Source organism: Amblyraja radiata, chromosome 2 (assembly GCF_010909765.2).
Source record: "Amblyraja radiata isolate CabotCenter1 chromosome 2, sAmbRad1.1.pri, whole genome shotgun sequence".
Classification (NCBI taxonomy): domain Eukaryota; kingdom Metazoa; phylum Chordata; class Chondrichthyes; order Rajiformes; family Rajidae; genus Amblyraja; species Amblyraja radiata.
The window spans coordinates 106,264,502-106,278,929 of NC_045957.1; the positions used below are offsets into that span (position 1 = coordinate 106,264,502).

Genomic DNA, 14,428 nt, shown 5'->3' on the forward strand with positions numbered 1-14,428 from the left:
ATTTTGTTACAACAGTAATTCTGATGTTGGTCACGAATAGACTGAATAAATCTGCTTTTCTCAGTTACATCACTTACTTTTGGTATTATCTGGGCTCTTGTCTAACTAGCAAATGAAGGAATTTGGAAGTTTTTACCATATAATGTGAGCTTTGTCTTTTGGGATAGTGAAGGTAATTTATCTCCACTAAGCAGATAGTTAACTTCATTGCTCCCAAGTGAGTGAAGGCAATTTATCTGCTCAGTGCAACAAAGAATCCCTGTATTGGGAATAACAGAATATTTATTTTATGTTTTAATTCAACAACCAAGCAATATCTTGTTTTTTTAATTAGTGCATAAAGTAAAAATTATGTAATTTCCAATAGTCATAGAGTTTTACAACGTGGAAACAGGCCCTTCGGTCCTCTTTGGTGCCAGCTGCCTCCACCTACAGCCCGGTATCTTTTTGTTTTCTTGTTTTTGTTAAAGTGTGTTTTTGATGTTTTTTTAATGTCTTTATGTGGGGGAAGTGGGCACGGTAAGGGGGATACCGTCCTTCAGTCGCTTCCTGGAGAGGACGCGACTATTATTTGAGTCAAGTCCTCGCCCCCCCCCCCCCCCAGCGGCCTACCTGGATTGGCGCGGCCTTTCCTGCCGGGATCGACCAGAGCTCCAGCAGCGGCGGGACAGCGCTGAAACATCGCGGGGCTGGCGATGCCTTACCGGGGGTCGCCGTCTGGAGCCCGGAGTGCTGGACCTGCTGCACCGACATCATGGAGCTGCGGTTTGCGGGCTCCCAACACGGGCGGCGCTGATAGACAACGCGGGGTCCTGCGACTCTGCCCGGCTCGGCCTGCGGACTTGGGAGCTGCGGACTCCGGCTGCGGGAGGCGGCTGATCAGGAGGTCCGGGCCGCTGAGGAGGATGTTCACCGTCGGGGTTCGGCGTCGGCGTTCCACCAGCCCGGCGTAAGGGCCTGAACATCGGGCCACCCGGGGCGGCGACTGCGGGTGCTAGGAAGGCCTCGACCACGAGTGAACAACTGGGAAGAACGGAGGGGAGGCTGGCTGGACTATGGTGCCTTCCTCACCTTGGTGCCACTGTGTTATGTTGTATCGTGGACTTTCAGTGTTTGTACTTTTTTTTAAATTCTATTTTATTTTTAATATGTTTTATTATTTATTATTATTTTGTTTATTTTTATGATACTGCCTGTAAGGGAAATTCATTTTGTTGTCTCTAACTGAGACAATGACAATAAATTTGAATACAATACAATACAATACAATACTTTGCCCACCCCGGCCTACACTAGCCCTACTTACCTGCGTTTGGCCCATATCACTCTAAACGTATTCAACCAATCCATGTACCTGTCTAAATGTTTTATAATTGTTGCGATAGTACCTGCTGCAACTACCTCCTCCCGACAGCTCGTTCCATACACCCACCACCCTTTGTGTGAAAATGTTATCCCTCAGGTTCCCATTTAATGTTAACCCCCCCCCCCCCCCTGCACCTTAAACCTATGTCCTCTGGTTCTCAATTCCACCTGTGATTCTTTGATGCAAATTTTACTCAAAAATTACATATGAATAATACCTTTCAGGATCATTAGCACAAACATAAGTAGGTTTAATCCACTATAACCTTTTTCCTGGTGAGTGCGACTGAACCCTGAATTTAAATAGAAAATTATGGAAATACCCAGCAAAGTAGATAGCATTGTGAAGAGGGATCTTTGTTTTTAGTTTAGTTTAGTTTAGAGATACAGCGCGGAAACAGGCCCTTCGGCCCACCGGGTCCGCGCCAACTAGTGATCTCCGCACATTAACACTATCCTACACACACTAGCGATAATTTTTTCATTTACCAAGCCAACTAACCCACAAACCTGTACGTCTTTGGAGTGTGGGAGGAAACCAAAGATCTCGGAGAAAACCCACGCAGGTCTCGGGGAGATCGTACAAACTCCGTACAGACCGCACCCGTAGTCAGGATCGAAAAACCAGGTCTCCGGCGCTGCATTCGCTGTATGGCAGCAAATTTACTGCTGTGCCGCCGACGATTTAATCAATGGCATTTCTTATTTTGCCTGTTTTGCTTGCAGTTAAAAGAACTGTACACGCTGTTAAATGAAAATTATGTGGAAGATGATGACAATATGTTTAGATTTGATTACTCGCCTCAGTTTTTGCAGTGGTAAGTAAATAGTTTTTACAGTTAAAAATGCTCTTTTGTGATTTAAAAAAATAAATATTAATTAGTTTGGATTGTTGTTTTAAAGGATGAATATTTTTATAGGGCTCTTCGTCCTCCAGGCTGGTTACCACAGTGGCACTGTGGAGTCCGTGTATCTTCAAACAGAAAATTAGTGGGGTTTATTAGCGCCATTCCAGCCAATGTCCGTATTTATGAAATGTAGGTTCTCATTCTATTCCATTTATTTTGAATATATATAATTTGTTTACTTGGGCTATTTGTTTATGTTTTACTTTTTACTGTAGAACTAAAATTTGATTCTGTAAAATTTTATGTAGAATTTCTTCAGTTATTGGACTTTTTTTAGATTTTTCTTTAATTTTTTTTAAATGCTTATTTATATGTATTGTTTAGATTGTATGGTTAGTACCTCTAAGAAGATAGGGACATCATTATTATTTTCTAATATGGTTATTTCCACATTATTAACTCTTTAAAAACTCTGACTGTCAATGTGCTGCAATTTTCATATTGCACTACAGCCCTGTCCACATGATAGAAACAAACAGACTTTCTTAAGCAGCCCACTACTTTCTTATCTAGCTACCTGTCCAAATGATTTTTAAACATTATAATTGCATATGGGTCCACTACCTCCTCCGGCAGCTTGTTCCAAATATTCAGCACCCTTTGTGTAACAAACTTAACTGTCAGATCTTCTTTAAATGTCTCCCTGCCTTAAGACTATGATCTCTCTAGACTCCCCTGCCTGCGCGAAAGATTCTGACTAGCCCACTATGCCTCTCATAATTTGTAACCCTCTACAAAGGCCCCCTTCAGCCTCCTACATTCCATTGAGAATAAACCAAACGTATCCACTCCTTATAATTGTAGCTTTCCAATCCAATGAGCTTCCTGGTGAATCTCTTCAACACTTTCTCTATTGCTACCATATTCTTCCTGCAATATGATGTTCAGAACTGTACACAATGTCCGTAGTTTGATCTAAACAATGTTTTGTATAACTGCAAATCTCACTACGTTGGTCGATGAAGGCAAACATACCAAATGCATTTTTCACTGACTGATCCACTGTGTCAATACTTTCAGGTGCAACCTGTCCCTATTGTACAGGTCACCTCTGGCTCAGAAGAGACCTTAATGGTCCAAAAATCTGAATCCCTACTCCCTTCACCAACTGCTCAGCCACACATTCATCTGTCCTATCTTCCTATTCCTACTCTCACCAGCACCAGGCACTGAGAGTAATCCGGAGATTTCTATCCTATCACGCCTGTTGTCATCCGAAACACCAAGATTTACGAAAAACAGACTTTACCTTATCTTCCATCCACCTATCTCAGCCTCCACACTGAGGTCTCGTAAACCAAAGCCTTAGCTCTTATATTGAAATGCAGCAATAAACTTTTACACACGAAGACTTGGGCATAATAGACATCCTCTCTCAACATGGCCAATCCGAATAGACCACTCTGCCAGAGCCTGCCTTCCTTTTATACACCTCCAGGAGTAGTAACACCTGGACTCTAATGGCTTTCTTAAATTTCTTGCACAACTTCTCTTAGCTGCTCACATTCTGGCTGCTTTTTAAATTTCCATGTAAAACATACAAGATTTTAAATCTTGTAATCTCTCTTAGATTTTAAATCGTGTATGTTTCAATCAAGTTGCTACTCTTCTCAACTGCTCATTTGCAAGTGAGTTTCCCGATTATTTGTGTCCAGCTGTATCTTTAAACAACTGTGTTATCTATGACCCCACTATTTTTGGTATCATCTGTAAACTTATTGTTCATACTCCTGACATTCTAATCCAAGTAATTTTATATATTGCAAACAGCAAAGGCCAAGTACCAATCCATCTCCAGCCCCCCATCCCTTGTCATGACAAGAGCTGTCAGGATCTTGTATATTTGTCAAGTTGCTGCTCACTATTCTAAACTTCAGTGATAAAGGCTTAGCTTGTTCAACTCGTAAAACAATTAGCCCGTTTTGTGTATCAGTCTAGAAAGACCTTCTCTGAACACACTTTCATCCTTTCTTACATAAGGAGGCCAATGCTGTACATTATAATCCTGAAGTCTTATATTAGTGAAGCTAACTTCCTTACTTTTATATTCTCTCCCACTGACAGTCACAATAACATTTTGTTTGCTTTTAAATTATTTTCTGTACTTGCAAATGAGTCTTTTGTAAATCATGCATTTGTTCACCCAGATTCTTCTGGATCTCAGAGCTCTGTAATCTCTTTGATCATGGGCTCTTCTATGTTTAGGTTAAATAGAATAATTTCATATTTTCTTACATTTTACTCAATTTTTCATGACTGCCCATTAACAATCTTTCTCTATCGCTTTCCAGACTTCTCAGGTTATTTTCATAACGTTTTATGCCTACGTTTGTGTCGGTTCCAACAACTTAGTAACATTTCCCAGTGATTGTAATTTTGACATCCCCTTTCATTTCCTGATTCTGTGAAGTTATTCATATCCTATAGAAATAGAACCTGACGGAAATACAAAGAGCATAGAGTCTTACTGCACCGAAGCAGGCACTCTGGCCCATCATGATAAGCTCTTTGCCAATTTACTCATTACAACCATATCCTTCTATGCCTTGTCTATGTAAGTGTCTGTCTAAATGCCTCTTAAATGTAATAATTGTTTCCAATTCACCAGCATCTCTAGCTATCTGCCACTCTGTAAAATTGATTTACCTCTCAAATCTCTCACCTCTTAGTTTAAGCTTATGCCCTCTTGTTTTTAGATACCATATTGCAATTTATCCGATCTATAACTCTCGTAATCTTCCATACCTCTATCAGGACAATCCTCCACCTTCTTTGCTGCAGGGAAAGCAAGCACAGTCTATCCAATCTCTCCCTGTAATTTAAAGTTTTCCAGTTCAGTCAACATCCTGGTGAATCTACTCTGCACTCTCTCATCCACTATCATCCTTCCTATAGTGTGGTGACCAGAACTGCGCACAATATCCCAAGTGTGTCATATATCAGAGTTTTGTTAAATTACAACACAATGTCCCAACTCTTGTATTTTATACCCCACCTATGAATGTAAGCATGCCTAATGCCATTATCAGGCAACGTGGACTTGTACCCCAGCTCTCTCTGCTCATTAATATTATTTAGTGTCTTACCGTCATCTTGTAAGCATTTAGAATAGTTTCCCACTGCAACATTCTGAGGCATTCTACCTTTAAAGTATGTAAATACATATGCTACCATGATATTCCTTAACATATATTGACCGCAAAGAATATCAAATGGTTCAATGGCACTTCATTGTCACATGTACCTAGGCACGGTGAAATTTTGATTGTATGCAATTTTGTACATATCTTACCATACATATGCACAATCATACTTGAGTACATGATTGTAAGAATAATAGGTCACACCAATGATCAAATGTAAATGGCTCCTTGTTTCTTCCAACTGCACTTACTACAGCTAGGCCTGGTGTATGTGTTGCTTTAAACTATACCTGAGGGATGGATGAAACTGCATTAGTAGTACCATTATTGCTACTAGAAATGATCTACATTCCGCAATTGATGTTAAACTAGTGGTTGTAAATCACGATATATTGCAAGAGAAATTCTACTAATATATATGTTGTATAAAATATTACATTTTCACCACTGGTGCTCATCTCAAGAGTTGTATGCTGCAGTTTTTTTGAAAGAATATATTAAGCAAAATGGACTAATTCTATTAACCTGTAATAATATGCTTGTTGGTCATTTATCATTAGAAAAGATTATTTTCAAGTCATTCAAAATAATGCTATAAAGATCAAAACGCTATACAGAACAAAAATATTATTTCCACTATTGAATATAGTTAAGTACATAGTTTGAATGTTTTGTAATTGTTTCTGTCAGTGAAAAGAAGATGGTAGAGATTAATTTTCTTTGCGTACACAAGAAGCTGAGGTCGAAACGTGTTGCACCTGTTTTAATCCGTGAAATTACACGAAGGGTGAATTTGGAAGGGATCTTCCAGGCAGTGTACACGGCAGGAGTGGTTCTTCCAAAGCCTGTAGCTACATGCAGGTAGCATTTTTTGTTAATCTAAGTAATACTTCCAAAGTTAATAACTAAATGGTTATGTACGTATGTGTTAAATAGAACTAACATTGCTCTTCAGACATTTGTGTTTTTTAGGATATTAAATCTTGTCCTCGGGTAATCACATCTTTCATATCAGAATATTGAGATGAATTTCTTTCTGGTGAAGCGCAGACAAATCATCCATTGTGCACCAGCATACAAGTGATCCCTACATTACAGAAGTTGGGCAGGAGGGGTACTAAAAAATGTTTAAATTGCAAAGCTGCATCATCTGCATATGTCAAGAAACCCAAGTTGAAAAAAATAAATATTTTTAAAGAACAAATTTTATTCTGTACCTTCAATTTATAGATAGTGATTTGTAAATTCTGTAAGGGCGAGTTAATGCTACCCAAACGGCTGTAATGCAGTGATCACACAAGCAGATGTAAGGAGAATAAATCCATGTATTTTCAAATATAAAGAATAGTCAACCAATGAACTATGAGTAATTGAGATCAAGGGTGTCCACACTCCTCTTCAACATTAACATTTCACTTGTTCACTAGACAAAGAACTAATAATATTTCACCTGAAAACAGTCACTTAGTGTTGCAATGGAGTGTTAATCTAGATGATGTAGCCATCCCTGATGTGGATTCATAAACCTAGTAACATAAAGATTAAAGTGCTTTCAACTCAGCTGAGTTTGAAATGAACAATAGAAAATGTCAATATACAAGATTTGCATCTGAACGCCTTTTTCTCCTTGCAAATGCTGATGCTCTTGCTGTGTATTTTCAGGATTTTTAAACATAGATTATGTAGATCATTTTGTTTTGCCAATGATTCACAAATTAGTTTTTAAGGAAGGATTTGAGATACAGGTGCACAACCTTTTATCCGAAGATCCAAATAACGAAAACCTCCGAATAGCGGCCATTTTTTCGGTCCTTGAAGAAAGGTCCTTGAAAACGTTCACCGAGGGCGGCCCGCAGAGGTGACAGCGGAACCTTCGGTCGGTCCTCGAAGAAAGGGGAACTAAATCCCCATTCATAAAAGAGAAGGTGAGGGTATATTGCGCGGGAGGGTTAATAATTGACAATATGCTGCTGCCTGCCCGCTGAGTTAAAAAGTTCCCACGGTAGACTCACGATACACAGTGTTTCGTGAGTCTTGCGTGGGAACTTTTTAACTCAGCGGGGCAGGCAGCAGCAGATTGTCGCTCCCTTCAGTTTCACCCCACCTACACCCCTCTGCTTCCCGGCCATGTGTGTGACCCCTTCCCTCCCCTCTCCAGCTCCCCGCCCATTGCACCGGCGCGGGGGCTTTGCACTGTCACCGGAGACGTCAGGACGAACGGGACACCGACCCCCAGGCCCACTGCAAGCACGGAGATCCCAGAGACCCACAGCCAGCAGCAGCCCAGCCCCGTTCCAACTCCAGAGGAAAACTGCAAACTGGCCGGAGACGTCAGGACCACCAGAAGCCGTTCCCCGAGCTGCGCCCCCTCATCGGGACACCGACCCCCAGGCCCACTGCAAGCACGGAGATCCCAGAGACCCACAGCCAACAGCAGCCCAGCCCAGCCCCGCTCCAACTACAGAGGAACCTGGGTTGCGGATGACGGGGCGCAGCTCGGGGCGTCGTAGGGGCCCATCGGGGAGCGGGTTCCTGTCGGTCTTGACGTCTCCGGCCACCTGCCATCCTCCGGGAACCGTACCGCCCTTGCAGGAGAGTGGGGTTGTTTGCAGTTGCAGAGGGAGGGGGTAAGGGCGGTACAGTTTCCAGTCTCAGCTCCAGTCCAGGGGGGTGGCCGGAGACGTCAGGACCAACGGGACACCGACCCCCAGGCCCACTGCAAGCACGGAGATCCCAGAGACGCACAGCCAGCAGCAACTCCAGCCCAGCCCCGCTCCAACTCCAGAGGAACACGTAGGGGCAGAAGCTGATGGTGTGCAAGGTACGTCTTGTTCTTGGGGTGGCGGATGAGGGGGCGCAGCTCGGGCTGTGGGCATACTGCCACTTGTCGCCGTAGCGGCCCATTAGGGAGCGGATTCCTCTGGAGTTGGAGGGGGAGGGAGGTATTGTGCTGTTTGATCGCCCCCTGCTATCCCAGGGACAGGGAGACACAGCGGCTTTTTAGACTGGTGGGCAATCACTTCCAAAGTTCTGCCCACACAGTCAGTACACCTCTCCTACACTGCATTTCATACAAACATTTATTCTGCAAGAAAAAACTACATTGAAGACTCAAACTCGCGACCGAGTTTACTGCCGGGATCAAGGCGCAAATTCGCGACCTTGCGGATATGAGCCGAGCACTCTACCACTGAGCCAGCCATTAAAATCTACGCTAAAAAAAATTCCATTCCGAAGACCGACAAATTCTGAATTACGAAAAGTGTCTGGTCCCAAGGCTTTCGGATAAAAGGTTGTGCACCTGTATTAAGGTCTAGACTTTTGAGGGCATACCTACTAGTGGTGGGATAAAGAGAGAAGTACATGCACCGGAGGGCAAAGTTTAAGGAACAGAGTGGATTCAAAAGCTAGAAATAGATAGTATACATTATATGAATTGTGATTTTGTGATATGTCGGACTTTCAGCCGATGAACGTATTATTGCTGAGCATCTGAAGAAGACACATTTTATGCTTGTTTACTCCTTTCCCCAAATATTTATCTGCTCAATATCTTTTCTTGTCCTCAGTAATCTGACCGTAATTGTTTCACCCTAAGATATTGATTAACTCTTTTTAAAACAGTCTGAAGAAGGGCCTCGACCCGAAATGTTGCCTATTTCCTTCGCTCCATAGAAGCTGCCTCGCCCGCTGAGTTTCTCCAGCATTTTTGTCTACCTTCGATTTTCCAGCATCTGCAGTTCCTTCTTAAACATTTTGTCTACTCCACTGCAAAATCTCCTCAAGGTATGCCTACTTTGAAGGTTTTCCTCCTTTCTCCGAAGACAGTTTTACAACCTCCTCTTTCACTACCCCCCCCCCCCCCCCCCCCCCACTCTGCAGCATTTCTGTCTACCATTGCTGAGCATCAGGTCAGTGGATGTTGGTGCAGGAAACTATATGATAGAATGAAATTTTGGGAAGGAGAAGGAGGTTCCAAAATCAAAAAAAAATGCACATGATAGAAATAGGAAATAAAATCAGAAAATGCTGAAAAGGCTTAGCAGTTCAGACAGCATCAATGGAAGAGAAACGTTTAATGTTTTGTATCCAGGACCCTCTGTTTCCAGCATTTTCTGTTTTGGTTATCAGTAGATAGTGTTGATATTGTACTTTCAAAGGAATACGATAACTGGTTTAAAAAGAGTTAATCAATATCTTAGGGTGAAACAGTTACGATGTCAGATTACTGAGGACTAGAAAAGATATTGAGCAGATAAATATTTGGGAAAAGGAGAAAACGAGCATAAAATGTGTCCATTGAGCAAGCTAACCTTCAAGGGAGCATGATTGGCTCATGAGATTAATACTAGGATTTGGGTAACTGGAATCTCAATATAAAACACACATAGAAATGTACAGTCTGCTTAGCATGCAACAAAACCCTTTTCACGGTACCTCGGTATATACGTGACAATAAACAAAATTAAATTAGAACAGTACAGCACGGAACAAGCCCTTCAGTCCACAATGTCTGCGCCATACATGATGCCAAAAATGACTTGTTTGCTTGCACTCTTTTTGACAGCCATAGGGTAAGGGGTTTGAATTAGCCTTTTATTGTCTAGGCTTATGATAGAATAATTACAATTCATAGAGAGAAGAAGCTTTTAATGAGGGCCGCATTTTAGAGTGTTGTGTGCAATTCTGATCGCCCTATTAATGAAATGATGTGGAGGCACTGGAGATGATGCAGAAGAGGTTTACCAGAATACTGCCAGGATTAAAGGGTATTAGCAATAAGGAGAGTTTAGACAAACTTGGATTGATTTCTCTAGAGCGGCAGAGATTGAGGGGAGACCTATGGTAAGTATATACAATTTTGAGAGGCAAGGAACCTTAGATAGGTCAGAACATTTTTACCAGGGTGGAAATATCAAACACTAGAGGATATAGCTTTAAGGTTAAAAGGGAGTGTTCAGTGATGCGTGAAGCAAATGTTTTACATAGCGATTGGTGTGTGCCTGGTAAGCACTGCAAAGGTGGTGGTGAAAGCATACATAATACTAGTGTTAATGGAGGTTTTAAGATAGGCACATTACTATACAGGAAATGGAGATATATGGATCACATGTCGACAGAGGAGATTAGTTTAGCTTGGTATCATGTTTAGCGCGGACATTGTGGACCAAAGGGCCTGTTATGTGCTGTACTGTTCTATGTAAATCTCCCCCCCTTATTTTAAACCTATGCCATCTAGTTTTAAATCTTTCTAATCTGGGAAAAAGTCCGAGACTATTTATGGCCCTCAACTGTAGAAATCTCCCTGTGAGGATGTAAAGAAGTGATCAATCATGTCTCGTTATCTGTGACAAAATTGGTTGTGAGTTTTGCTCTGCGGTTTACAATAAAGTGCTAGGACGTTAATAGACTTTTTTTTATCTGTGGCAACATTTGGTTGCCAATAGGAGAGTACATAGTATTTAATTTGTTAACACCATTAGTAGGTTGTGATTCAAGTGTTCTTGATGATATTATGGGAAATGAATGACATTTAGATTCATGATCTATACTGTTGGTGTATTGTAAGGTACTGGCATCGATCTCTGAACCCCAGGAAGTTGGTAGAAGTGAAGTTCTCTCATCTCAGCAGAAATATGACTTTACAGAGAACCATGAAGCTCTACAGATTACCTGATGTAAGTATAGCAAACGGCCTCTATCCTAAAATACATGCTGTGGAAATAGTAAAGTTGATTCTAATTACTCCATTGATATCAATTTCAGAATGCATTTGTTTCAGTGAGAGAACTGAACAGTTTTAGAGCAATAATGTGTTGTATCATTAAATAAATCTCAAAAGTGCTGGGGTAATTCAGCGAGTCAGGCAGCATCTCTGGAGATCATGAATAGGCGACGTTTCAGGTCGGAACCCTTCTTCAGAGTTGTACTGTGATCATGCTTAGAGTGTTTCAAATCACTGTGGCAGTCAATAGTCTTCTAAAATTATAAAGAAATATGCATTCATACTGATGGTTATGTTAATATTGCTATGGCATGTGTGAAATAAAGGAATGAAGTACAGCAATAGTAAAAAGTGGATCAAATCTCATCTGATTAGAAACAGTAGTACTAACTTCTGTTTATCCTAGTGACAATTCCATTGTATTTATTTTTTGTTAGACCCCCAAGACAGCGGGTTTAAGGCCAATGGAACAAAAGGATGTGAAAAGTGTACAAGAGCTGCTCTTTAATTACCTAAAGCAGTTTGAACTTTCTCCTGTGATGAATGATGTAGAGGTGATCCACTGGTTAATGCCTCGTGAAAACATTATTGACACTTACGTGGTAGAGGTAATGCAACTATGTTGTGGGTCTGTATATTTAATGGCCTTGGATATTTATTTTTTTAATTGCTTCCGGTTCCTCTTAATCCATTGACAGGCATCAATTAAGTTAATTATTGACTTTCCACTATTTTTCTCAGTTTGTTGCAGCACTCCAGATTTGACCCTATGGGGGCATCTCATTAGCCAGAAATGAGAAAGCACTATTATAAACATCCATTGAGGCTTTTTTTCACCCTTGATGCTTTTTTGTAGGGGAATGAAAGAGACAAAATAAGTTAAAGCTAATCATTTTTTTTGTTGAAACAGATGCAAACTTTTTGAAAATTACAATTGGGAAAAATACACTTGAAAAGTGCGGTTAGAAAAGATAAAATAGAATCAGTGGTTTATTTAGAATTTAGATTGTTTCAAAAATACAGACGCAGTTCAAATTCTGACAATATTTGCAGAAACAGAATCATATATTCATCAATTTAAGAAAACGTAAATTCAAAGCTCCAGACTTTTACTATATTTTGAAAAGGTACTTCCTGATTCCACTCCTGAAAAGCTTTACTTTTAATTATACGTCTTTTTTTTTTGTTTAATTCATTTGCCAGAGAAAATACTTACACTGTATTTACTGTATCAAGTTTGTCTTAATATTTTAAATATATCAATCAGGTATTTTCATGATCTTTAATGGTTTATTGGGGCAGATGGATACAGTTTAATTTAGTTTATTGTCACGTGTACCAAGGTACAGTGAAAATCTTTTTGTTGTGTGCTAACCAGTCAGCAGAAAAACAATACATGATTACAATCGATCACAATGTCATTTAAAAATATGAAAGCATTTAAGTCATTGCAGTATGGGAATGTTGAAGTTTGGAAAATCCAGCCTACCCAAATAAGTGTGCTAGATGGTGTTCCAGCACGGCACCAAAGACACGTTTGGTTTTGGGCTCTCAGTTGGGCTAACGAACAAAAAATAAATTGCACTCTAGTTGGCTCTGACAGAGTCCTCAGGGCATTGGGCGGGCAGGCAGCTATAGGTCTGATTGTGGATATCTTTTGAAAATGAATTGATCAGTCCTTTGCTGCTGTTCATGGTGGGATTGCATATTTGGCATCAAGGAATATTCAAGGGAATAATTAGGACTGTGTCGTGGGTGAAAGGAGGAGGATGATCAAGGCTTCTTTTATAGGTCAGGGAAGGTGGAAGTGAGAATTAGCTTCTTAGCCAGTCGTCATGGACAGGCATTCAGGATTATGGCCAATGATTGAGGTTCGTTGGCCAGTAATAAGGTCAACTAGTAGGGAAGGAAGTCTGAGATCAAGGCTAGTGGTTGACCAAATTTAAATATGGTTATGGCTGAGGATTCAGGGTATTGATGTGTAAGTGTAAAGCAAGCGGTTGAAGGGTTGCAAAATTAGGAAGGTTCTAAACATTTTCTATCCATGTACCTGTCCAAGTGTCCTTTAATGCTGTTATAGTAACTGCCTCAACGCCTCTGGCAGCTTGTTCCATATATCCACCACACTCTGAATGGAAAAAGTTGCCCTTTGGGTTTCTGTGAAATCTTGCCCCTTTCACCTCAAGCCTCACCTCGATTCCTCTATGCAGGACTGTGCCTTACACGTGCAGGTCGCACCTGCAAGCCTAACTCAAAGTCTCAGAATTACGTTTGAACTGCCTTTGCTGTTATTCCCTTATTCCCTTCAACTTACTTATACTTACCACATGTAATTAGTGCTACATATATTTTGCATGCGATTATCATATCTATTTTATTATGAGTTAATTCCTTAAGAGGAAGGATGTAGATTAGTCTGTCTTTACTATATCACCAAACTGATTATGCATGCTGCACATTCCTAATGTAGTCCAGTCTAAATCTTCATCCCCACCCTGGACTGTTAGTACTGTTAAGATAGTGCGTTACTATCTCCCGGCAGACTTGATGCTGACCAGGGAGACGAAAGCATGTAATGTTCCCTCCGCTTGTACTGCAATAAAGACTATGAGTAATTACCCCTGTGTATGGGTCACATCATTAAACATGGTTGTCAGAAATTATGGACCCCTTACTAGCCTAATTTGGTTCCAGCTTGTTTTAGTTTGTTTTTTTTTAGTTCAATTCATTATTTCACTATGGCTGCCATACTTCATAAGCGAGTACTGAATGATTTCAGACAGCTTTGTGAGTTACGCTCCAATCTCGTAATGGAGCGCCACAGATTTTTTTCGCGCAGCCAAAGGCAAAGTGATTCTTAGCCCTTTCCAGAGTGAGGTCTGCATCACATATGTTCATCTCGCACCTTGTCATTGAGAATACCATATACCAGTCTGTCACAAATAAAACTATCACACAGGTTTTCAAACTCGCATCAGCTGGCGATGTGCTTTAAAGAACTGATATAGGCTTCGACAGGCTCACCTTGCCTTTGGCTGCACGAAAAAAATCTGTGGAGCTCCATTACGAGATTGGAACGTAACTCACAAAGCTGTCTGAACTCGTTCAGTAGGCAGACGGGATTCTGCCGGGACTATCTGAATACCCGCAGCGTTTACCTGGGCTGGGGTGTAGTGGAATCGGCGTACACATCGAGTGGCTTCTGTACCAGCCAAATTGAGGAGAATGGAGGCATGAATGTCTGGTGGTGCAGCATGATGCGTTGCACGGATATAAACGGTGAGATC

At 41.0% G+C, this 14,428-nt stretch overlaps 1 protein-coding gene across 2 annotated transcripts in view; it reads left to right on the plus strand.

The window, feature by feature from the left end:
• nmt2 (N-myristoyltransferase 2) overlaps positions 1 to 14,428 on the plus strand; it is a 46,603-nt gene that overhangs the window by 25,216 nt on the left and 6,959 nt on the right. Inside the window, exons 5-9 of one of the 2 annotated variants that reach the window (XM_033012835.1) lie at positions 2,092 to 2,183; positions 2,286 to 2,402; positions 6,107 to 6,277; positions 10,986 to 11,094; positions 11,579 to 11,749. In XM_033012835.1, the coding sequence (XP_032868726.1) occupies positions 2,092 to 2,183; positions 2,286 to 2,402; positions 6,107 to 6,277; positions 10,986 to 11,094; positions 11,579 to 11,749 (660 nt within the window). The remainder of the gene's footprint in view (positions 1 to 2,091; positions 2,184 to 2,285; positions 2,403 to 6,106; positions 6,278 to 10,985; positions 11,095 to 11,578; positions 11,750 to 14,428) is intronic. The other variant, XM_033012843.1, reaches the window with a different exon arrangement.